This window comes from Vulpes lagopus, chromosome 12 (assembly GCF_018345385.1).
Source record: "Vulpes lagopus strain Blue_001 chromosome 12, ASM1834538v1, whole genome shotgun sequence".
Lineage (NCBI taxonomy): Eukaryota > Metazoa > Chordata > Mammalia > Carnivora > Canidae > Vulpes > Vulpes lagopus.
This window is the reverse complement of record NC_054835.1, coordinates 25462934-25489609: the sequence shown is the minus strand read 5'-3', so window position 1 is coordinate 25489609 and position 26676 is coordinate 25462934. Positions and strand designations below refer to the sequence as shown.

At 37.7% G+C, this 26676-nt stretch overlaps 1 protein-coding gene across 1 annotated transcript in view; it reads left to right on the top strand.

The window, feature by feature from the left end:
• Nucleotides 1–26676, top strand: part of APPBP2 (amyloid beta precursor protein binding protein 2) — a 71281-nt gene that overhangs the window by 5875 nt on the left and 38730 nt on the right. The window contains exons 2-4 of the mRNA XM_041725237.1: nucleotides 21673–21761; nucleotides 24102–24253; nucleotides 26465–26588. Coding sequence (XP_041581171.1) covers nucleotides 21673–21761; nucleotides 24102–24253; nucleotides 26465–26588 — 365 coding nt within the window. The remainder of the gene's footprint in view (nucleotides 1–21672; nucleotides 21762–24101; nucleotides 24254–26464; nucleotides 26589–26676) is intronic.

The following is a 26676-nucleotide window of genomic DNA, read 5'->3' as shown; positions in this document are numbered from 1 at the left end:
GCAAATGAAATAATAAAAGTATCAGAATAGGAGTGCCTGGGTGGCTTAATTAGTTAAGCATCTGATTCTTGATTTTGGTTCAGGTCATGATCTCAGGGTTGTGAGATGGAGCTCTGTGGAGTTCCAGGTGCAGTGCATAGCTGCCTGTCTCCCTCTGCTCCTCCCTCTGCGCACCCGTCTCTTTCACATAAATAAAATCTTAAAAAAAAAAAAAAAGTGTCAATTATTGGGTCAGTATGTTGTAGTGGGAAATGACTGAAATTTCTTCATTAAAGAGATTATTTAAAACATAAATAAGATTATTAAGGGCACCTGGCTGACTCAGTTAAGCATCTACCTTGGCTAAGGTAATGATCCTGGACTCCTGGGATCAGTCCTGCATCAGATTCCTGGCTCAGAGAGGGGGAGTCTGCCCCTCTCTCTGCTCGTGTTCACTCTCACTAAAATAGATGAATAAAATACTTTTATTTTTTATTTTATTTTATTATTTTTTAAAGATTTTATTTATTCATAGAGAGAGACAGACAGACAGACAGACAGGCAGAGGGAGAAACAGGCTCCATGCAGGGAGCCTGACCTGGGACTTCATCCCAGGTCTTCAGGATCACACCCCAGGCTGCAGGTGGCGCTAAACTGCTGCGCCACGGGAGCTGCCCGACTAAAATCTTTTTTAAAAAATTATTAAGGTACTTTGCAAATTTAAAAAATGTCAAACAAGTAATGTAAAAGATGAAGTCCTCTGTTACAGTAGCCAAGGTTCTAATGCCATCTTGGCATGGGTAAGGCTTTTCTAAGTATAAGACCAGAGCCTAGAAGGAAAGAAGGAAAAAAAAATGATACTTGTAAATACATAAAAAAAAAAAATAGGGAAAAAATTGTAGGCATTTCTTTAAAGACTATGGAAATGACAATATTTGACAGATAACAGGTGTATTTTCTAATACTGAAAGATCTAATACTAACCAGTATGTAAAGGATAATCAGCTCATTTCCAGAAGGCCTGAACAGACAGCTCGTAGAAGAGGGAGATATGAATGGCTGATAAACATCAAAAGATGCTCAACTGAAACCAGAATCAAGTCAAGACAATCATGAGGAAGAAGAAAGAAAATCTGGAGAACTCACACTACCAAATATCAAGCCATAGCAATTAAGATAATATGGTATTGGCACATGAATGGACAGATAGACCAGTGGAACAAAACATTCCAGAAACAGACTGATACATATACTATCACCTGACTTATGATAAAAGTGACACAGTGGTACAATAGGGAAAGGAAAGTCAGATTAATGGTATTGGTCAATTAGGTATTCATATAGGGGGGGAAAGTATACAACCTTACCTTACACTGTACACGGTAATTATTTTTGGATGGTTTGCTGACCTAAATGCGAAAAACGGTTTTTTAGGAAAACAATTTTCACTATGTCAGCAAAGATTTATTTAATACTATACAAAATGGTCTAAATATGAAGATAACTTGATAAATCAGACTATGTTAAGATCAAGAACATCTGTTCATGAAAAGATACCATTAAAAAAAAAAAAGATACCACTAAAAGTGTGAAAAGCCAAGCACGGAGTGGGAGAAGTGGGAAAAGATACTTGTAGGACATACGTGTAATCAGGGGTTCATCCTGCATCTAAAGAACTAATATTAAAGAAATGAAAAATGACCTTTTTTTTTTAATAGTGAAAGAACTTGACTAGGCATCTAAAAAGAGGATATTCAAAGAACCAAACATTTGGAAAGGGATTCAACCTTATTTTGTCTTCAGGGAAGTTGCTGTCTTACTGTTCATTTCTCAGAACGATTAAGTGAAAACAAAAATGTTAGTAAGGTCATGGAGCAATCAGAACTCATACATTGTTAATGGGAGTCTAAATTGATATACTATTTTGGAAAACTAGCATTTTCTACTAAGACTGAACATATACCCTGTAACACAGTAATCCCACTTCAAGAAATGTAAACTTAAGAACATTCAAAATGGGGGCACCTGGGTGGCTCAGTCGGGTAAGCTTCCAACTTGATTTTGGCTCAGGTCATGATATCAGGGACCTGGGATCAAGCCCTGTGTTGGGCTCTGTGCTCAGCATGAAGTCTACTTGTCCATCCCCCCGCCTCCCTTTTTCTCTCTCAAATAAATCTTCTAAGAAAGTTCAAAATGAAAAAAGAAGAGACTTTTAAATATAGAAAAGACTGGGAGCACCTGGGTGGCTCAGTTGGGTTAAATGTCCCAGCTCTTGATTTCAACTCAGATCATAATCTCCGGGTTGTGAGATCAAGCCCCACATTGGGCTCTGCACTTAGGGGGAAATCTGAAGTTTCTCACCCTCTGTCCCCTGCCAACCATGCATACTCTCTCAAATAAATAAATCATTAAAAAAAAAAAATTGATGATTACCAGAGGGGAGATAGGTGTTAGGGGGTGGTTAAAATAGGTGAAGGAAATCAAGAGTACACCTTGTGATGAGCACTGAGTAATGTATAGAAATGTTGAATCACTGTATTGTACACCTGAAACTAATATTTGTAAACTAAACTGGAATTAAAATTTTAAAAATTGGGATGCCTGGGTGGCTCAGTGGTTGGGCGCCTGCCTTTGGCTCAGGTCGTGATCCCCAGATCCGGGATTGAGTCCTGCATCGGGCTCCCTGCAGGGAGCCTGCTTTTCCCTCTGCCTATGTCTCTGCTTCTCTTCTCAATCTGTGTCTCTCATGAATAAATAAATAAATCTTTAAAAAAATTTTTTTTTAAATTCACACACAAAGAATGTTCATAGCAACACTATTCATAAAAACCAGAAAGTTTCTATCTAAATACCTATCAATAGAATTAATAAATAGATTGTGGAATAAATAAATAAATGTAGTGGAATATTATGCAATGAAAATGAATGGATGCACCTGGCTGCTCAGTTGGTAGAGCATATGACTCTTGATCTCAGGGTAGTGAGTTCAAGCCTCATGTTGGGTGTAGAGCTTGCTTAAGAAAGAAAAAAAGAAAACGAGTGAACTGCAACTGTTTGACACAATATGAATGAATCTCACAGGTGGATATTGAGTATAAAAAGCCAGTGACAGAGATAGACACCAGAGGCTCTCATACTTTCTCCTTCACAGCAGTTGGTTCATGGCACTGTTAGGCCAAAAGAAATATCTATTTATTAAGTAGTAGATACAAACAATCTAATAATATTTTTGTTGTAACAAGAGACATTAAGAAAAATGCACAGAGGGATCCCTGGGTGGCGCAGCGGTTTGGCGCCTGCCTTTGGCCCAGGGCGCGATCCTGGAGACCCGGGATCGAATCCCACGTCGGGCTCCCGGTGCATGGAGCCTGCTTCTCCCTCTGCCTGTGTCTCTGCCTCTCTCTCTCTCTCTCTCTGTGTGACTATCATAAATAAAAATTAAAAAAAATGCACAGAAATTAAAAGAAAAATAGTATTTTTACTTTACTATTAAACACAATTATTTATTAATGAGATGTGTATGTTCAGCACTATACAACTTCTCAAATCTTGGAATCAAATTGGATACCCACCACCCTCATTTTCTGTTCCACGTTGAATTTTTTTTTTTTTTTTTTTTACAGATTTTATTTATTTGAGAGAGCAAGTATGGGGGGGGGAGGCGGCCAGAGGGACAAGCAGAGTCTCCACTGAGTGTGGAGCCTGACATGGGGCTCCATCCCAGGACCCTGAGATCATGACCTGAGCGCTGAAGTCAGACACTTAACCTACTGAGCCACCCAGGTGCTCCTGTTCATTGTTCACTTTTATACATTACTTATTATTATAGCAACCATTGAAAGTGCAACTTATTAACAAAGATCACTGAAAAGAATATAGCGATCTAGTAGTTGGTATGGTGTAATACAGTTGAATATCATTTCTCTCAAATTTATGTATTTATTTTCCCCCCTCCCCTATTTCTCTCAAATTTAAAGTACCTTGCAGGGCACTTGAATGGCTCGGTGATTGAGTGTATGCTTTTGGCTCAGGTTGTGATCCCAGGATCGAGTCCCACATCAGGCTCCCTGTAAGGCGCCTGCTTCTCCCTTTGCCTCTGTCTCTGCCTCTTTCTGTCTCTCTCATGATAAGTAAATACAATCTTTTTAAAATAAATAAAGTACTTTGCAGTGCTTCACGCACCCTATATCCAGTTTGGAACTGTGAGTGTATTGTGCATGATTCCATTTATATAATGTACAAAAACATGGGACATCTGGGTGGCTGAGTCAGTTAAGTGTCTGACTCCTGATTTTGGCTCAGGTCATCATCTTGGGATCAAGCCTGCATCAGGCTCTATCCTCAGTGGGGAGTCTGCTTGAGGTTGATTCTCTCCATCTCCCTCTACGTTCTGCCCGTCCCCCCCCATGCATGTGCACACTCTCTCAAGTAAATCTTTTTTTTTTTAATGTACAAAAGCAAGCAAAATTTAAAAAAATGTTGGAAGTCAGGAGAAGTTACCCTTGGAGGATAGTGATTACACAGGGACACAAAGGGAGGTGTCTGATATTCTAATATTCTGTTTCCAATCTGGATGTTGGCTATGTGTGTTCCCTTTGTGAAAATTGTTGACGTTTTAAATATGAGTTGTGGGGTAGCCTGGGTGGCTCAGCGGTTTAGTGCTGCCTTCGGCCCAGGCCGTGATCCTGGGGATCTGGGATCAAGTCCCATGTTGGGCTCCCTGCATGGAGCCTGTTTCTCCCTCTGCCTGTGTCTCTGCCTCTCTTTCTCTGTCTCTCATGAATAAATAAATAAATAAAATCTTAAAAAAAAAATGAGTTGTATGCTTTATGTTATACCTCAATAAAAAGGTTTTAAAAAAATAACATCCATCTTCACTTATTGTCAAGGTTTAAAGATTGAAATCACTCATACCCTTTAACCACAATACCACTTAGAGATTTTTTTTTTCCCTATAGGAATGCTTGTTGAATGTAGAGAAAGTTCTGTTCAGGGATGTTCACTACCATATTGTTTATGATGGCAAAAATTGGGTACAAACTATATGCTAATCAAACAAGAGTGGAATATCATAATGCAGTGATAAAGAATGAGGATGCTTTATGTACTGGGGTAGAGATGCCAGAGCACATCAAGTTGGGAGAACAAGAAGCTTATCACAAAGTAGAATGAATAACACATCCTCTTTGTGTTTTAAGTAGGGGAATATATGAGTTTCTTTTTCTTTTCTTTTTTTTTTTTTTTTTTAAGTAGACTCTATGCCCAATGCAGAGCTTGAACTCATGACCCTGAGATCCAGACCAGAGATCAAGAGTCAGACACTCCACCAACTGAGCCACCCAGCACCTTTATATGTGTATGTTTCTATGTTCATTGAAAAAAAAAAATCTAGGGACACATGGATGGCTCAGTGGTTGAGAGTCTGCGCAGCTTTGTTCAGGTCGTGATCCTAGGGTCCTGGAATCGAGTCCTGAATCAGGCTCCCCATAGGGAGCCTGCTTCTCCCTCAGCCTATGTCTCTGCCTCTCTCTGTTTCTTGTGAATAAATAAATAAAACCTTTAAAAAAAATCTAGAGGAACACAAAATTTTAGTGGTAATTATTCAAAGAATTGGATTGCAGTTGCTTTATACTTTGTGCATATATCCTTTCTGTTTTAATACTTGGATTTTTATAATCATGTATTATTTTGATACATGAGAGAAGTAAAATTGAATTTTTAAGATAAGATACCTGGACACAAAATTGTGCTAAGAGGAGAATAGTCTAAAAACTGATAATCTCTAGGATGCCTGGGTGGCTCAGCAGTTGAGCAGGGTCCCCGTATCAAGTTCCACCATCGGGCTCCCTGCTGGGGCTTGCTTTTACCTCTGCCTGTGTCCTCTGTTTTCGCTCTCTTGAGTCTCATGAATAAATAAAATCTTAAAAAAAAAAACCAAAAATTGATATTCTCAAAAATTTGTCAGTGTGAATGAGAAGTCCATGTAATTTAATTTAAAAAATATTCAACTAATTAAATAGTTGATTCAGTAGCTAGATGAATCAAGAAACATGAAAGATCTCATTCCCATAATTAAGAATAAAAAAGGAAACCAGATACAATGAAAAGAGGGAAAATAGCTTTTTAAAAAATTTTTAAGGGCAGCCCGGGTGGCTCAGCTGTTTAGTGCCTGCCTTCAGCCCAGGGTGTGATCCTGGAGACCTGGGATCGAGTCCCATGTCTGGCTCCCTGTAGGGAGCCTGCTTCTCCCTCTGCCTGTGTTTCTGCCTCTCTCTGTGTCTCTCATGGATAAATAAATAAAATCTTAAAAATAAAAATAAAATAAAAAATTTTTTAAAAATTTATTTTAGAGATAGCTCGAGCACACAGCAGGGAAAGGGGCAGAGGGAAAGAGAATATCTCAAGCAGACTCCCCATGGAACACGGGGGCGGGGGGTTCAGTGCAGGGCTCAACCTCACAACCCTGAGGTCAGAACCTGAGCCAAAGTCAAGAGTAGGCTTCTCAACTGATGGAGCCACCCAGGCTCCCTGGAAAGTAGCTTTTTAGATGGCTTCTTTAGAAGAGCTATGTAATTCTGTGCTAATCTGTCTGAAAGTGTTACTGAAATTATGTTTCTAGAAAAATAACAGACAACCAAATGAGAAGTTAATAGACTAAAAACCATGAAAGAAATTGAGAAATTATACATCTTCCTTAGTTCATCTGCCTTCTCCCTCAGCAAACAAGAACTCCTACCAACTTCGGGCACTTCCCTTGAGTATATTCAGAGAAGAGTTGATGCTACTGATACTTCATTTCTTCCAAACCAACATAATTCTTTCCAGTTGGAAAAAAAAAAAAAAAAAAAAAGAGGTCCGGACGCCTGGGTGGTTCAGCAGTTGGGTGTCTGCCTTTGGCTCAGGGTGTGATCCCAGACTCCTGGGATCGAGTCCCACATTGGGCTCCCTGCATGGAGCCTGCTTCTCCCTCTGCCTATGTCTCTGCCTCTCTTTCTTTCTTTCTTTCTTTTTTTTTTTTCTTGTCAGCATCACACTTTATTTCCTCTTCCTCTGCCCCAAGATCCAGAGTGGAACAGGTAACTGTGAGGAAGATTCTAACTTCCAAGATCTGCCTCTCTTTCTGTGTCTCTCGTGAATAAATAAATAAATAAAATTTTTAAAAAAGGTCAATATAACACTGATACCTAAACCTAAAATAGGAACAAAAAAGAAAATTTCTAGAAAACCTCACTTGTGAATTGTGAGGCAGAAATTCTATATAAAATAACAGATGCAAATCAGCATATCTTAATTCACCATATTAATAGGACAGGAAAATTATCATAATATGAAAACCTAACATCTCTTCCTTTAAACTTTTAATAAGAAATGTAGATTGACATTATAAGCATATACCTAAGCAAAAGGTAATATATGTAAACAAGAATACTTAGTGGTGAAACATTTCAAGCATTCTAATTAAAATCAGGACTACAATAAGATATTTTCTATTGTCAGTATCATTATTTTGTTGTTTCTTTTGCCACTGAAGCCAGACTGATTTTTTTCTTTTGTTTTAAAGTTTTATTTTATTTTTTTAAAAATTTATTTATGATAGTCACACACAGAGAGAGAGGCAGAGACACAGGCAGAGGGAGAAGCAGGCTCCATGCACCGGGAGCGCGACGTGGGATTCGATCCCGGGTCTCCAGGATCACGCCCTGGGCCAAAGGCAGGCGCCAAACCACTGCACCACCCAGGGATCCCTAAAGTTTTATTTTTAAGTAATCTCTATACCCACCCAGTGTGGGGCTTAAACTTGCTACCTTGAGATCAAGAGTTGAATGCTCTACCAAGTGAGCCAGCCAAGTGCCCCCAGACTGTTTTTTTTTTCTTTTATTTATTTATTTATTTATTTATTTATTTATTTATTTATTTATTTATTTTTTGTTTTTTGTTTTTGTTTTTTTCTTTTCTTAACTGAAATATAGTTGTCATTAGAATTTTTTTTTTTAGATTTTTTTTTTTAAGTAAAGACGTTTACGCTTATATCTGGAGCTGTATGATGAATATTCAACATTCCTGAAGTGCTGATTAGTGCAATTAGAATAAAAAAATTTTAAAAAAAGAAAAAATAGCCAGCAAAATCAACTGAAAAACTAGAGCCATAAGAGACTTCAGGGGCACCTGTGTGGCTCAGGTGAGTGTCTAACTCTTGATTTTTGGCTCAGATCAAGATTTCAGGATTGTGAGATGGACCTACGCTGGGCTCCAGCCTTTAAAGAAAAAAAATTCAGTAAGAGGGATGATTACACATTTGTGATTAAAAATTCTATAATTTGGGCCGTTCGGGTGGCTCAGCAGTTTAGCGCCACCTTCAGCCCAGGGTGTGATCCTGGAAACCCAGGATCGAGTCCCATGTCAGGCTCCCTGCATGGAGCCTGCTTCTCCCTCTGCCTCTGTCTCTGCCTTTCTCTCTCTCTTTCTGTGTCTCTCTCATAAATAAATAAAATCTTTAAAGAAAAATTCTATATTTTTTATATGCAGTGTAGGAAAGAGTATACTCAAAATAACAACAGAAAAAATGCTGTGGAGTAAATCCAAGAGGAAGTATACTGAAATCCAGAAGTTTTCATGTCAAATGTAGTAAATATAGAAGAGACCTATTTTGTTTCTAGTTTGAAAGATTCAGGATTTTAAAGATAGGATTTCTCTGTAGAGGTGTATATTCATTGTAAACATAAAACCCCCAGAACATATTTTGGAACCAAGTTCAAGAACTTAAAAATGTGTGGGATCCCTGGGTGGCGCAGCGGTTTGGCGCCTGCCTTTGGCCCAGGGCGCGATCCTGGAGACCCGGGATCGAATCCCACGTCAGGCTCCCGGTGCATGGAGCCTGCTTCTCTCCCTCTGCCTATGTCTCTGCCTCTCTCTCTCTCTCTCTGTGACTATAATAAATAAATTAAAAAAAAAATTTTAAGAACTTAAAAATGTGAAATGGAGGGACGCCTGGATGGCTCAGCGGTTGAGCATCTGTCTGCCTTTGGCCCAGGGCATGATCCTGGAGTCCCAGGATCGAGTCCCACATTGGACTTCATGCATGGAGCCAGCTTCTCCCTCTCCCTATCTCTCTGCCTCTCTTTCGCTGTGTCTCTCATGAATAAATAAGTAAAATATTTTTTTAAAATGTGAAATTGAAGTAAAAGTTTTTAACTTACATAATAGAGTATTGAAGTTTATGTAACATACTCAAAACTCCTACAACTAAAATGAAATGTGCCATTATATTGACAGTGATTTTTTTCTAGATGGTAAAATTGTGTGGAATTTTTTTCATTCTTATAAATTCTTTTCCAAATTTTCTTTTTTTTTTTTTCCAAATTTTCTAATTTAAAAAATTGTAATTCTGAAATCAGAGGAAACAAATTGTTTCAAGTTGGTTATCTAGGATACAGAATGAGTTTTCTTATAGAGACAGGATGTATTTCTTAGAACTATACTGCTGTTTTTCTACTGTCTAATGGGTACACCTAATTTTCACCACAGATGAGTAATGAAACTTTAAGAGAAGCTGAGGAACTTCTTACCCAGATATAGAGATCACAGACGCAAATTGAGTCATATATGGCTGGTGGTTATTGTTATCGTTGTTAGATACTGCTGCTAACTAGATTTTTTTTGATCTTCTATTTGTATCATGGTAGCCTCTTCTACCATTAACATAATCATGCAAATTGACCCATCAAATGAGGGATGGAGTTAGAGAGTCTGGGTACTAGACTTGAGTTCATCCTCATAATGATTGGGGAATAAACTCTTAATTTCTTGTTTAATGGATGTGACTCTAAGAGCATCTTCATGGGCAGCCCCGGTGGCTCAGCGGTTTAGCACCACCTTCAGCCCAGGGCATAATCCTGGAGACTTGGGATCGAGTCCCACGTCAGGCTCACTGCATGGAGCCTGCTTCTCCCTCTGCCTATGTCTTTGTCTCTCTGTCTGTCTGTCTCTCTCTCTCTCATGAATAAATAAATAAAATCTTAAAAAAAAAAGAGCTTCTTCATATGTGGATAGCATTTTTAAACTTCAGTAAAGTTTTGCCCTCTTATTTGAATGTTAACTGCTCCTTGTGCTTTTTAATTATATGAACATGGGATCCCTGGGTGGCGCAGCGGTTTGGCACCTGCCTTTGGCCCGGGGCGTGATCCTGGAGACCCGGGATCGAATCCCACGTCGGGCTCCCGGTGCATGGAGCCTGCTTCTCTCTCTCTCACTGTGTGCCTATCATAAATAAATAAAATTAAAAAAATAATAATAATTATATGAACATGTTCACTTAACCTTTTGGCCTACTTAGCAATAAGCAAATCATTTGCCTGCAAACTATGAATAATCATGTTGGTCAATTGCATTTTGTTTTAGAATCAATGAGTGGGGCAGCCCTGGTGGCGCAGCGGTTTAGCGCCGCCTGCAGCCCAGGGCATGATCCTGGAGACCCTGGATCGAGTCCCACGTCAGGCTCTCTGCGTGGAGCCTGCTTCTCCCTCTGCCTGTATCTCTGCCTCTCTCTCTCTGTGTGTCTCTATGAATAAATAAATAAAATCCTTAAAAAAAAAAAATAGAATCAATGAGTGTAGAGCAACTAAGAAATTAAGATTGTTAATAAGAAGCAAGACATTTAAGTGTTGGCCTACCTTCAGAAGAAAACATTTACCTTTTAATTGCATGTATGTTATGTTATGTTAAAATACTTCTATGGTACTTGCTTTAATCCAGGAATTTATAATCTGAGATTGCAATGTAATCAGTTACAGAACTTTTTTTTTAAAGATTTATTTTTATTCATTTATGATAGACACAGAGAGAGAGAGGGAGGCAGAGACACGGGCAGAGGGAGAAGCAGGCTCCATGCCGGGAGCCTGATGCGGGACTCGATCCTGGGACTCCAGGATCGCACCCTCGGCCAAAGGCAGGCACGAAACCGCGGAACCACCCAGGGATCCCCATTTTCAGAACTTTACATATAATATACAACATAGGACCAAAGGAGAACTAGAGTATATTATGCTAAGTGAAATAAGTCAGTCAGAGAAAGACAAACATATGGATTCACTTATATGTAGGATTTAAGAAAGAAAACAGAGGAACATAGAGGAAGGAGAGCAAAACTAAGATAAGATTAAAAAAAAAAAAAAACAGGGAGGCCAATCATCCAACCATAAAAGACCCTTAACTATAGAAAACAAACTTAAGTGTTGCTGTTGGAGAAGGGGAGTGGAATGATGGGTAACTAGGTGATGGCAATTAAGGAGGGTATGTTAGGTATGAGCACTGGGTGTTACGTGGGACTAATGAATCACTAAGTTCTACCCCTGAAACCAATAATATACTATATGCTAACTAACCTGAATTTAAATAAAATCTTTTTTTAAAAAGGGACCAAAAGAAATGAATCTTGTTATATTCCAGTGTGGATTTTTTTCAGGTCTACATTTCAGATGAAATTTGAGAATAGAGAACAAGAATAAGTGTATAAGTGAAGCTAGTATATGTGTATTTAATAAAACAAAGTATTGCTAATTTTACTTATTTTAGAGGTAAAGAATGCATACTTTTTTTTTTTTAAGAATACATACTTTTGGGATCCCTGGGTGGCGCAGCAGTTTGGCACCTGCCTTTGGCCCAGGGCACGATCCTGGAGACCTGGAATCGAATCCCACGTCGGGCTCCCGGTGCATAGAGCCCTCTGCCTGTATCTCTGCCTCTCTCTCTCTCTCTCTCTCTCTCTCTGTGACTATCATAAATAAATAAAAATTATTAAAAAAAAAGAATACATACTTTTAAAAAAATGTTTTATTGACAAAATTAAATACAAGGAACGAGGAGTGCCTGGGTGGCTTAGTCAGTTAAGTATCTGCCTTCAAAAGAAAAAAAAAAAAAAGTATCTGCCTTCAGATCAGGTCATGATCCCAGGGTTCTGGGATGGAGCCCCATGTCGGTTGCCCTGCTTGGTGGTGAGCCTGCCTGTTCCTATCCCTTTGCCCCTGTCCCTGCTCATGCTCTCTCAAATAAATAAATAAAATCTTGGGGGAAAAATAGAATAATGGACCTCCATGTGTCCGTTGCCCAGCTTTAAGAGTTAAACTTTTTGGCCAGTCTTGGTGGTAAATCTGATCTACTCATATCTCCCTTTCCTATACTATTTGGAAACAGATCTAGCCACAATATAATTGTATCTGCAGATATTTTAGTAGCTACCATCCTATTGTAACACCTAAAAAAATAGTAATTCAACTCATTGTTATTAAATATCCAGTCATTGTTCTGATTTTCAGTTTCATATGTCAAACGTGTGCACTTTTACAGTTTGCTTGTTTGGATAAGAATCCAGATAAGTTGTACACCACGCCTGTTGGTTGATCCCTCTTAAGTCTCTCTTGATCTGTAAGTTTCCTTTCCATCTGTCTTTTTATCTTTGAATTTATATGTTGAAGAAACAGGATCCTTTGTCCTATAGACACTACAGTTTCCTGCAGGCTGATTGCGATATTAAACATTTTTATCATCCCTTCTAGGTGTTACAGCCTTTGTCTTTGTGGGGATTTCATGGGTTTAACTGGTTTCAAGCCAGTTTTTATTTCTAATTTTTTAAGATCTTTTTTTTAAAATTCATAACACACACACACACACACACACACACACACACACATAGAGGTAGAGGGAGAAGCAGGCTCCATGCAGGGAGCCTGATGTGGGACTCGATCGTGGGACTCCAGGATCATGCCCTGGGCCGAAGGCAGGTGCTAAACCACTGAGCCACCCAGGAATCCCCCAGGCCAGTTTTTAAAAACAAGTTCGGGGTTTGGGGTTTGTAAATTATTTAGGTAGTATGAATTTGGGCTTATTATTCATATGTGTCTTAGGTTGAAGTTTTCCATTTTTTTATAGAAGACTTTTAAGGTTGTGAATGTTTTCTGAATTTTTTATTCCTGGTTTAAGTAGGTAGTTCCGCTCCAGGTCCCTTTGCTTAACAAGATATGCTTCCTGGACTCCTTCCTATTTGGTGTTTGCATTCTGCCCACAACCACCATTTAGAGGTATAACCTATTCTGTTTTTCTTCCTTCCTAGATGTTCTTGAGTGTGTGCCTTCTTAATTTTTGAATCTGTGAAGTTTTTGCTCTTGGTTTCAAACTCAGCTCTTTATCCAAAAGTTACTTTCTGATACTTTATTCAGCATTTCCCTTTGTTTGGAAAGGAGCTGGAAGATTTTCATAATGTGTCATGCTATCTGCCCTATTGCCTAGAGCCTTACTCCTTTTCTTCTTCAAAACTCAGCTAAAACTAAAACTAAAAATAAAAATAAAAAATAAAAATAATAAAAATTAAAACTCAGCTAAAATTTTTCTTAGAGAAAATATATTTTATTTGTGTGATTAAAACACTGCTTACTTCTTTCTATTGTATAATCTGTGAGCATTATTATTTTTTTTTTTTTTGCTCTGGCAGATTCTAAAACTTTTTTAATATCAGAGGACAAGGGGATCCCTGGGTGGCGCAGCGGTTTAGCGCCTGCCTTTGGCTCAGGGTGCGATCCTGGAGTCCTGGGATCGAATCCCACGTTGGGCTCCCAGTGCATGGAGCCTGCTTCTCCCTCTGCCTATGTCTCTGCCTCTCTCTCTCTCTGTGACTATCATAAATAAATAAAAATTAAAAAAAAATATCAGAGGACAATTATTACTGACTCTGTCTTCCTGTAGTGATAGTATCTCTAATACCTAGTACAGTATCTTACACAAATGTCCCTGACATTTATTATTTTGACAATAGTAAGAATATTCCTAGCTATAGTTTTCTTTCCTTTGTTGTGAAAAATCACAAAGACAAAACGGCTTCGGTAAGCTAAGAGTTTCATGGACAGAATATGTCAGGGTCCTTGGTAAAAGATCAAATGTTAAAATAGGAAATGCCTATTTTTATCTATAAATTTAAGCAGCTATTATTTAGATTTTGTTCTTGATTTTTCCATTTAGGTACTGGCAGTTTCTGTTCTTCATCACTAGCATATTAAGTTTGGATGCAAATTTGTTCTCAGAATTTATTGTATGAGCACTGTTATATACAGAGTACTTTAGAAACAGAACATAAGATTATGCCTAATAAATGTTTCTTTTTAGGGTGCTTACAGTGTGGTTGGGAGAAAATAAGTAACTGCCTATGAGTTGAGGTTTTTTTCCCCTAAGTGTCAACTGTTTTAGATGAATTTGGGCACTTTGTTTCTTCTGAGGTTGAGTTCTATCCAAAATAGATCGCTGCCAATTTGGATTATGGATTCAGAAAGCACTGAATGTGTATCCAATGCTAGGCCCTTGTGCTGGGTATTAGGGATACAGTGGTAACAGTGGTCACCTCATAGAGTGTAGAGTGTAATGGAGTGACATGTTTAACAAGTTGAGTGAATGTGTGCATGCATGTCTTGATACTACTATGGAGGAAAAATACAATGTGTCATGAGAAAGTATAATAGGAAATAATTTAGACTGGGGAGTCAAGGGAAGATCTCTGTGAGGAGGTAACATATTAGTTGAGACCATTAGAAAGAGTTACAGATCAACTAGGCAAAGAATCATGGTACTAGTGCTTCATGTGGCAGCAGTAGCATATGTGTGCAAAAGACATGAGGTGAAATAGAACTGAAAGAAAGCTAATGTGGCATGAATGTAAGGGGTGGGGAGAAAAAATGGTAAAATAGGAGTCAGATGACTCCTTTAGAGATTATAAACCACATTAAAGATTTTGAATTATGTTTACATTGACACTGCCATTGAAAAGTTTTAAACAAGGAAAGACATGAAATAATTTAAATTTTTAGAAAATTGTTCCAGCTACTGTTTGGACAACAGTAATTGTTTGGACTACTGTTTGATTAGAAGTAGACAAGAGTGATAATGGAGAAGCCAGTTTACCAAACCTTTGCAGTAATCCAGGTGAAAGATTTGAAATATAAACCTTATCTCATGGGTATACAGTTGATTGAATATCGTCCAGATTTTAAAAAAACATACATACATATAACGGTAGATATACAATTTAAAAACAGAAGTGGGGCCACCCCGGTGGCCCAGCAGTTTAGCACTGCCTTCAGCCCAGGGTGTGATCCTGGAGACCCAGGATCAAGTCCCACGTTGGGCTCCCTGCATGGAGCCTGCTTCTCTCTTTGCCTGTCTTTCTCTCTCTCTGTCTCTGTCTCTCTCTGTCATGGATAAATAAATAAAAATCTTTAAAATTAAAAAAAAAAACAGAAGTGGATTGGAATCCCTGGGTGGCTCAGCAGTTTAGCACCTGCCTTTGGCCCGGGGGTGATCCTGGAGTCCTGGGATCGAATTCCGCATCGGGCTCCCTGCATGGAGCCTGCTTTTCCCTCTGCCCGTGTCTCTAGATTGTGGTATGTGACTTTTCATAGTTGCTCTTAGACCATAGTTCTTTTAAATTCTTTCTGAACCTTTCCAAGTTTTAGTTGTGGGGAATTAGCCTAGATTATTTTGTATTACTAATCTGATGTCAAAACTAAGCTGTTCACTCTTAGCCTGTAGTGATTTTGAAGTGGTCAGGAAAGCAACCGTGCCAATTAAAATTTCCTTGGATTAAGGAAGTCTTTCATCCCCATCTTTATCTCCCAAAGAGTTTTCTGGGTTTGGGGCTGTCTTGCATTGCCCTTGCATTAGTTTTTCCTTTGTTATGTTATAAAATTTTTCTCTAATCTATAGAAGCTTTTGCTTCTAACATACAAGGTGGTTTTTATTTGACTAGTGAGTACAGTCAAATTGATTTTTTTTTTAATACAGATGTTTATTTTATTAAAAAAGTTACAAACAGGTGGACTGCAGGGTCATCTTACAAAATGACAAGAATGAAATCTATTGGAAAAATTTTACTTTTACAAATCTTTATAGGTCATTGTTCAATGCTTGTACTTGTTATTTGAGATTTTTACCTTTCATTGATAGTTACAGTACATTAGATCCATTAACAGGTTACATTATTTTATTTGCAGAGCCCTACTGCAGTGATTTGAACAACTCCTAAACAGATGCCATAAAAGACAAGACATATATTGCATTTAATATTAATTTATTATCCTAATAAGCAACTTGACATGCAATCTATTCAGGAAGCTAAAATAACTTTTGGTCCCTTTTCTTAAAATGTGCTGGAGAAACCACCTTTAAATCACTTTCCCCTGATACCTGTGATCCTAAGTGAATATCACCAGGAGTTTCATCCTTCTGTGTTTTAAAGATTTTAACTCTTATACATGTATGTTACTAATATTTTACTCAGTTTTGTTGTATTTTAAATTGTTGTTTTTAGGGGTGCCTGGGTAGCTTAGTCAGTTAAGCATCTTCATATGGCACTGGTCATGACCCTAGGGACCTGGGATCTAGCTCCACGTTGGGCTCCTGGTGTCTGCTTCGCCCCTTCCCTCTGCCTACAGCTCCCCCTGCTTGTGCTGTGTGTCAAATAAATAAAATCTTTTAAAAATTTAAGAGTTTGTAATATTTTATTTTTATGGGCATTTTAAGGTTTTATGTGATCACTTCTTTATGATTCTTGCCTGTGATACAGTGTTTCAAAAGGCAGTGTTTAGCAGGTGATTTTTTTTTTTTTTAAGATTTTATTTATTCACAAGAGACACAGGGAGAGAGGCAGAGACACAGGCAGAGGGAGAAGTAGGCTCCCTACAGGGAGCCTGATGGGGAACTCGATTCCAGGACCCAGGGATCACGACCTGAGCCAAAGGCAGTTACTCAACTGCCAAGCCACCCAGGTGCCCCTAGTAGGTGATTTTAAACACTAGTATGATTTAAGTCTGAAATTTATTTTTGCTATATTTTATTGGGAGGCATTTTACTTTGTTTCCTCATTTTTATGTACTTTATGAGCTACTTCAGTGATTTAAAAATTTTTTAATTTAAAATTTTTTCTTTCATATGTTGATTTTTTTTTTTTAAATACGTGCTGAGATCTGCTTTTAAACTTTAGATTTCGTTATACTGGTTGATCTATCTTCATACCTGTCCAATATTGTTCTGGGTGCAGGGCAGGGGGTTGTTTGTTTTTTTTATTTTTGAAGTGTAAGAGAGGGGCAGAGGGAAAGAGAATGATAAGCAGACTCCATGCCCAGTGCAGGCTTGGTGTGGGGCTTGATCTCACAACCCTGAGATCAGGACCTGAGTTGAAATCAAAAGTCAGACCCTTAACTGAGCCACCCAGGCACCCTTATTCTAGTGGTATTTTTTGTCTGTTTTCATATCCATTGGGAGGTAATTTACCTACTTCTAAAAATAAACTATTTTTCCTTAAGGAACCAATAGCTAAAAGTAGTTGATAAGAGTCCTTTAATAGCCTTATTATTCATTGGGTGCAGAATATGGAACACTGTAATAATTAACTGAAATAAGATTTTTAAATTTTTTTTATTTTATTTTATTTTATTTATGATAGTCACACACACAGAGAGAGAGAGAGGCAGAGACACAGGCAGAGGGAGAAGCAGGCTCCATGCACCGGGAGCCCGATGTGGGATTCGATCCCGGATCTCCAGGATCGCGCCCTGGGCCAAAGGCAGGCGCCAAACCGCTGCGCCACCCAGGGATCCCTGAAATAAGATTTTTAAAAATCTAATCAGAATTATTACCCAAGGAATCTGGAGCCTCAGTTCCCTTTTCTCCAAGCTCTACTCCATAAGCTGTTTTGAGTCTATGAAGGAATTATTCTTTAAATCTTCTGTAAAATGTGAAACATTATCCTTTTCTATATACTCTTACTTCCTGATAGATTACCTTCAAGAGGCTGTCTAGTTAAGTTATTAAAAGCATGGATGTAAAGACAGACTGCCTGGGGCCAGCTTTGTGCTTTACCACTTCTTAATTGTGTGGTTTTGAGCAGGTTATTTAACTTTCTATGCCTCAATTTCCTTATCTGTGGAAGAATAGAATGAGTTACTTACAAAAAGCACTTAGAACAGTGCCTGGCATGTATTAGATCTTTTTTTTTTTTTGTATTAGATCTTTGTAAGCATTAAGTGCTGTTTTTATTCTGAATCAGTGTCCAGAAATCCTGTTCATAGAATGTGTAAGCTTGCATTTTTTGCATAAACCTAGTAAGGATAATTTGAAACAAATAATTATCCTCTTCCCAGAATTTAAATGTGAGCCCATTTTTAGCTAGAAAAATTGAACAGCTAAGTAAAGGGGGTGTGTGTGTTAATAAGGGCATATTCACGATATAATTCTAATTGTAACTAAGGAAGCAACTTCTCTAAATTTTAGTTTCAAGTCCCACTTAGTAGGATATATCAATTTTTAGTCACTGAAGGGATACTGATGAGTTGGAGAACATACAAGGTGGTTTTTATTTGACTAGTGAGTACAGGCAAAAAACTTGTACAACTTGTTTTCATTTCTGCTGTCTTAAATTCTAAGCTTTAAGTTTGCTAATGATGAACAATTTTGGTAAGAAGTGAAATTTTTTTTTGTCCTATACCGTTTTTGGAGTATGTGTATACATTTATTTTGTTAACTACATTTATTTTTCTGCCTCAGATAAAAAATTTATCGCATTGTTAAACCCTCAAATAGGGATTAGGTTATAAATTCTCAGCTTTATTTTCCCTGAGTTATTCTCTATTGGTTAATAGTCTAAGTATGACAGTGATTAATAATAGTGAATTTTACTGTGTACATTCCTAGAAGCTGTTACTATAGCAGAAAACATAATCATCTCCCAAATTAGCAAATCTTACTATTAATACTAATATCCATTTTATGTGAAAATAACATTTCTGCCTCCCTTTTCTGGACATGTGGTGATCCCTTGTCTCTCTTCTCCCTTCAGCAGTTGTTATGGACTTTTCACAGCTGTCGTTATTGATTTGCATTAAAATATCTACCTAATTTGGCCTGGCTTCTGTTGTGGCTAGTGACTTATGCCCAAGAACTTGCTGACTGAATTTGTGGTATATTTTCCGAGCACATTGTTAACTGGCCCATTTGGCAAATGAACTCTAGATCTTGTCCTTTTTCTGAAACCCATGTTTTTATCAACTGAGTTAAGAGTTAAGTGCCTATAAAGTGAATTAATAAAATAAAATTCCAGCCTTCTAAGGCACTATATTTTTATAACATATATAAATTCAAAAGCATTTGATGAAGCTGGAGTTGGAGAAAGAAGGGCAGTAGTATTTGCGTCTTTTTAACTGTGTGCATGTATTATTGGTGATAAACATTTAACATTTGTTAAAATGTTATTTTTCTTTTTTTTTAATTTTTAAATAATCTCTGCACCCAATGTGAGGTTGAACTCACAACTCCAAGGTCAAGATTCACATGTTCTACCAACCAAGCCAGCCAGGTGCCCCTAAAATGTTATTCTTTTAAAAAGATTTTACTAAAAAAAAAATAAATAATAAAAAAAATAAAAAGATTTTACTTATTTGAGAGCACGTGAGAGAGAGCACAGGTAGAGGGAAGAGAAAGAAACAGAAGGCAGATACTTAACTGACTAAGCCACCCATGCACCTCTAAAATGTTGTGGGTTTTTTTTTTTTGAAAGATTTTATTTATTTATTCATGAGAAACAGAGAGAGAGGTAGAGACACAGGCAGAGGGAGGAGCAGGCTCCATGCAGGGAGCCCAATGTGGGACTCCATCTCCAGGATCATGCCCTGGGCTGAAGGCGACGCTAAACTGCTGAGCCACCTGGGCTGCCCTAAAATGTTATGATTATTTTTTAAAGATTTTATTAATGAGAGACAGAGAGAGAGAGAGAGAGAGAGAGAGAGCACGCGGCAGAGACATAGGCAGAGGGAGAAGCAGGCTCCACACAGGGAGCCCGATGGGGGACTCGATCCCAGGTCTCTAGCATCAGGCCCTGCGCCTCTACCCAGGGTGCCCTAAAATGTTATTTTTTTTTTTTTTTAAATTTTATTTATTTATGATAGTCATACAGAGAGAAAGAGAGAGGCAGAGACACAGGCGGAGGGAGAAGCAGGCTCCATGCGCCGGGAGCCTGATGTGGGACTCGATCCCGGGTCTCCAGGATCGCGCCCTGGGCCAAAGGCAGGCGCCAAACCGCTGCGCCACCCAGGGATCCCCAAAATGTTATTTTTAAAAGAAGTTCTAGGAGCTCCTGGGTGGCTCAGTCAGTTGAGTGCCTGACTCTTGCTTTCAGATCAGGTCGTGATCTCAGGGTCATGAGATCAAGCACTGCATGGGGCTTCTCACTCAATGCAGAGTCCATTAAGATTCTCTCCCTCTTCCTCTGTCCCACCTCCCTCCCCATGCACCCATGTGCACTCTCTCAAATAAGTCTTTAAAAAAAAAAGTTCTAGGGGATCCCTTGGTGGCTCAGCGGTTTAGCGCCTGGCTTTGGCCCAGGGTGCGATCCTGGGGTCCCGGGATCGAGTCCCACATCAGGCTCCCTGCATGGAGCCTGCTTCTCCCTCTGCCTGTGTCTCTGCCTCTCTCTCTCTCTCTCTCTCTCTCTCTCTCTCTCTCTCTAGGTCTATCATAAATCAATCAATCAATCAATCAGTCAATCAATCTATCTTTTTTTAAAAAGTTCTCAAAAGTCAGGCAAAATGAATAAATTATTGTGACAGGATTAGAAATCCTGCCATGTTGGGTGTGGGGTGCCTGAGTGGCTCAGTCAGGCATCTCCCATCTCATCATGATCTTCGGTCCTGGGATTGAGCCCTGCATTGGGCTCCCTGCTCTGCTCAGTGAGGGGTCTACTTTTCCCTATCTCCCCCTCTGTTCTCTCTCTTAAATAAATAAAATTTAAAAATCCTGCTATCTTGGATTACTTTATTTTTGTTTTTATTTATTTATTTTTTAACCCTGGATTGCTTTATTTTTTAAGGGTTTTATTTATTTGAGAGAGCAAGAGCGAGCACGAATGGGAGGGGTGGGGAAGAGGGAGAGGGAGAAGCAAAATCCCCACTGAGCAGGGAAGCCCGATCTGGGGCTTGATTCCAGGACTCTGGAATCATGACCTGAGCCACCCTGGTGCCCCTTGGGTTACTCTAGATGTCTTTTAGTCTGCTTGAAATGCCATGCCCAGAATTTAACTGAGATTCTTGTGGTATGAGGAGCCCTTTAGTGGGGCACATTAACCCTATCCAGTTTTGTTCAAGGAAAAAAGTTAATTTTAAAAGTTTCTTGAGTATAACTTATTTTTATTTGATGTAATTATATAACACCTTGTATTTAATATGTACCAGATATTATTTTGTAATTATCAGTTTTTCATTTTATATACAAGTATTAAAATGTTTTATATGAATTTTAGAAATTTCTAAATTTAGGGGTGCCTGGGTGGCTTGGTAGGTTGAACATTTGACTTTTGATTTTGGCCGAGGTCATGATCTCAGGGTTGTAAGATTGAGCCCCGTGTCAGGTTCCACACTGGGTGTGAAGCTTGTTTAGGATTGTCTCTCTCCTTTTCCCTCTGTACCCCCCCACCCAGATTTGTTAATTTAGTCTTATATTTCTCCTAGCGGAAGTATCTTTACTGATCCTGCTATGTGATCCTACCAACTTTGAGTAGTATCCATTAAATTCATCAAATATTACGTCCATCAAATTATATTCATAAGTATAACTAAAGTAGAAATTAAAATTAACATTTTAAAATTACCTTTTTCATTTTCATTTCAGCTTTACCAACAGGGGCGCTTATGTCAATTGGGCAGTGAATTTTGTGAATTGGAAGTTTTTGCTAAAGTATTGAGAGCTTTGGATAAAAGGTAAAATCACTTTTTAAAAATTATGGTAAACTGTATATTTAAAATGCTAAATTTTATCATTGTAAAGTATACTTCATTGGCTTTGTGTGTATTCCCATTGTTCTGAAACCATCAATACCACCTTGCTTTTCGTGTTCAGAAGAAGAGAATGAGTTCGATCTTCCCCATTGTAGCTGTTACCATGTAGTAAGAGCCACATACAGGTATGGGTGACACAGCTTTTGATTATGCTTGCTATTCACTTTAGTATTCTTCCCAAAATTTGTTTTAAAGCCATTTTTCTTTTTCCTAACCCTAGAAAAATAAGTTTTCACAAAATATTGCTAATTTCTTATATGAATATTGCCAAGTTGTTCTATGTGTTCAACAAATTAAGTATATACTTGTTGAATGGTATTACAATAGTGATTAAGATCTACAACATCTCTTCCCATTTTGTATTTTAGAGAGGAATGATAAAATAATAAGTAAATAATATAATTTAATTGTTCAGGAGTAACTTTGAGATGTGGCCTTTGTCCTATAGAGAAACTTTTAGTTGGATAATTAAAATCTAAAAAAAAAAAACATAACTGAGAACTTTACTTTGGTAAAAAAAAAAAAAAAAAGCTACAGAAAACTTTTTAAAAACATTCTTTAAGAAAAGGTTGGCTTTTGAGATACGAATTTCTCTATATAATTCTAAACATGGCCATTGTGAAGATTTAGTGGAATACCTCTCTTTCATCTCTCAGGTTATCTTTCACCAAGTCCAAATCCCTTGGTAAGTGTTTAATATATTTGTGAAACTAAAAGCATGTAGTTTGAGTTTTCCCCCCTTTATCCAAAGCAGTGATTTCATTATTTACAATTTTGTTATTTAGAATTTTCCATTGAGATATAATTCACATACCACCACACTCACCGTTTTAAGTTGTACAATTCAGTGACTTTTAGTGTATTCACAAGATTTTGCAACCATCACCACTGTCTAATTCTAGAATATTTCTATCACCCCAAAAAGAAACCCTGTACCCATTAACAATCACTCCCTATTTCCTCTTACCCAGGCCTACCATTAATCAACATTCTGTCTCTGAATTTACCTATTCTAAACACTTCATATAAAGAGAATCATATGATATATGGTCTTTTGTGACTGGCTTCTTTTACTTTTATAATGTTTTGAAGATTTATTCATGTCGTTGCTTATATCAGTATTTCTTTCCTTTTATGGCTGAGTAATTTTCCATTGTATGAATATACTGTGTTTTGTTTAATCATTTATTGATGAACATTTTAGCTATTTGGCTATTCTGATAATGCTGCTATGAACATTTATGGACAAGATTTTGTTTGGACATATGTTTTCAATTCTCTTATATATGTAACTAGGGTATATACATATGATCACCCTATGTTCAACTTTTTTATGAACCTCAAAACTATTTTCCATAGTGGCTGTACTATTTTACATTCCTGCCATCAATGTATGAGAGTTCCAATGTTTACATATTTTTGGCATCACCTTTTTAAAATAGTAATCACATCCTACTGGATATGAAGTGGTATCTTGTTGTGATTTTGGTTTGCATATCCCAAATGATTGATGATATTGATCATCTTTTCTTGTACTTATTGGTCATCTGCATATTTTCTTTGGAAAAAATCTCTATTTAAATCCATTGCCCATTTTTAAATTGGGTTATTGTTGAATTATAAGATGACTTGGTTTTTAAAAGTTAGTTTTACGAGATGCCTGGGTGGCTCAGCGGTTGGGCATCTGCCTTTAGCTCAGGGTGTGATCCTGCAGCCCCGGGATTGAGTCCCGCATTGGGCTCTCTGCATGGAATCTGCTTCTCTCTCTCTGCCTCTCTCTGTGTCTCTCATGAATAAATAAGTAAAATATTTTTAATAAATAAAAGTTAGTTTCACTCTTTACTGTTATTTATTTTTTTAAGATTTTATTTATTTATTCATGAGAATACACAGAGAGGAGAAAGAGGCAGAGACACAGACAGAGGGAGAAGCAAGCTCCATGCAGGGAGCCCAACGTGGGAATCGATCCCAGTCTCCAGGATCATGCCCTGGGCTGAAGGCAGCGCTAAACCGCTGAGCCACCTAGGTTGCTCTCTTTACTGTTATTAATTTTCACATACAGGATCACTTAGTGATCTACTGAATAAACATATGAGGCTAAATTGTGGATTATTGTGGCCTCATAATTTATAAGGCAAAAACGTTTTTTATCTTGTTCCATCTTGGAAAACAATAGTACTGTTATTTTTAAAAAGCAAGCTAGCACTTTCTAAAACTATAAAATATATTACCTTTATAAAATAACCTTTTCTTCTCTTGCAGACATTTGCTTCATCATTGTTTCCAGGCTTTGATGGATCATGGTGTGAAAGTTGCTTCAGTCTTGGCCTATTCATTCAGTAGGCGGTGCTCTTACATAGCAGAATCAGATGCTGCAGTAAAAGAAAAAGCCATTCAGGTTGGCTTTGTCTTAGGTAAGTAATAGTAAAATAGAGGAGTGTTTTGTTCTATGACATGACTCGTTAAACCTATTAACAATAAAGGATTCCACTGGGACATTCCCAAAGTCTACATAAGAAGGTTATGAGAAAAACATCAGAAAAATTAGATATGATTTATTGAGTGTTAACTTTGGGTCACATACTACTGTAGGAATTTAAATGATATCTTTGGGTTGGGGGGTGCAGAGGGAGAAAGAGAATCTTAAGCTTCAGTCTCACAGGGGCTCAATTTTACAACCCTGGGATCATGACCTGAGCTGAAATTAAGGTTGGGACACTTAACTGATTGAGCCACCCAGGTGCCCCAAATGTTATCTTTCTAAATCCTCATAACATTTCAGTATTGTGATGGTATTAATAGATTTTACAAATGAGGAAGGATTCAGAAAAATTAAATAACTTGTTCTAGTCACATAGCTGGTAGTGGACTAAAAGTTTAGAATCCTGGATCTATGGATCCATACCATATACTTTGCTACATGTCATGCTGCCAACAGCCTCTTTCACCAGCTTACCATATGCTGTGACATGAGACTTAATCCTTTTGGGGCTTCAGTGATTCAGTATCTAAAATAAGCATAATCTTGTATTTCCTCATGGAGATGTTAGGAGAATACGGAAAACATACTTTGGAAAGGAATCTGAGAAGTTCTTGTATGCCATATGTAGAGAAATGTTTAAGGTTTGCATAACATTTTATATGATTTTTACAAATCTACATAGATTAGGTATGTTTCAGGCAACTACTTATTAAAGATGTTGCCACCCTTTTTGCTTTCTTTTTAAAAATTTTTTTTGAGGGCAGCCCCAGTGGCTCAAGTGGTTTAGCGCCACCTTCAGCCCAGGGTGTGATCCTTGAGACCCGGGATCGAGTCCCACGTCAGGCTCCCTGCATGGAGCCTGCTTCTCCCTCTGCCTGTGTCTCTGCCTCTCTCTCTCTCTCTCTCTCTCTCTGTGTGTGTGTGTGTCTCTCCTGAATAAATAAGTAGAATCTTTAAAAAAAAATTTTTTTTTTAATGATTGTAGATTCCCAGGCAATATCAAAACCAGGGATTGACACTGGTTTAATACTGCTAACTTGACTATAGACTTTATTTAATTTTCAAGTTTTTACATGTACTCCTGTGTATGTGTGTCTGTTTCTGTGCAGTTGATTCCATGTAAAGATTCATATAACTGTCATTACCATCAGGTAATGGACTATTCCATCAGCACAGACTTTTGTTTTTAACTTCTCACATGCATATGCATCTTTTAGCTCTCTTACACATGCACATACACTTTCTTTGCCAACAAATTTTCATGATCTTTTCCTTCAGTCTTAGAATAATTATTTGTAGTCGTCATGGACAGTTTGCTAGAGAAACTTCAGAACCTTTTTTTTCTGGAAAACAAAAACAAAAACACTTAGCATTTATCCTTTGGTAATCCCATGGAATGTAAACTGCAACCAAGAATTGTGACCAAAGAATGTCTTTAACCAGAGAGTGTGATCTTGATGAATCTTAAGGTTGACATTCCCTCTAGTCCTAGGTGGTCATGTAAAAGTCTGTGGGAGAACAACTTTAGAATCAACAAAAGTGAAAGGCAGGAAGGTTAGTGTTCATTAAGGTCCTCTGTCATCTCCACAAACATTTATACCAGTATCTGGCCATTGTAATGAGCCAGATTAAAGAAATATCTTGGAGATAGAACCAAGTTCTAACAAACTCATGGTTACTTTATTGGTCTGGATTCTAAAATTACCAAAATGATGAAAAAAACTTCATATCAAAGTATACAGTGATGAAGATAATTTTTTAAATGGCAGCTTTATTGAGATGTTCTTTGAAATTGAGTATGGAGAGATTGAAAAGCCATGTTTACCCTATAAGTTGAAAATATTAGGATCCTTCGAATTTATGGCTAATTAACTGGAAAATGTCAGTTCTTAGGCTCTGGAGTAATTTTAGAGTTAAAACTCTTGACTCTTTATTCAAGGTCTCAACTTTAATCTAATTCTCCTAGTTTAAAAGTTTTTGTTTTGTTTTATTTCCTGTTTCACAGTATCTTTGTTTTGGGCCAACACAGGACTTTAATATTATGGGTGTTTTCATTTTAGATGATACTCATTTTAAGCATGTCACTCTAGCTTTCGAGTGATTTGTTAAGTTATTTAAAGTTATTGGTTTCCTTGTCCTTTAGGTGGCTTTCTTTCAGATGCAGGCTGGTACAGTGATGCTGAGAAAGTTTTTCTGTCCTGTCTTCAGTTGTGTACTCTACATGATGAGATGCTTCATTGGTTTCGTGCAGTAGAATGTTGCGTGAGGTGAGTTGGAACAGATCCTGCTGTAATGGTCCTTAGTGGCTTTATTATAGTTTTAGCTTTTATAAGCATACTCTAATATTTTTATAAA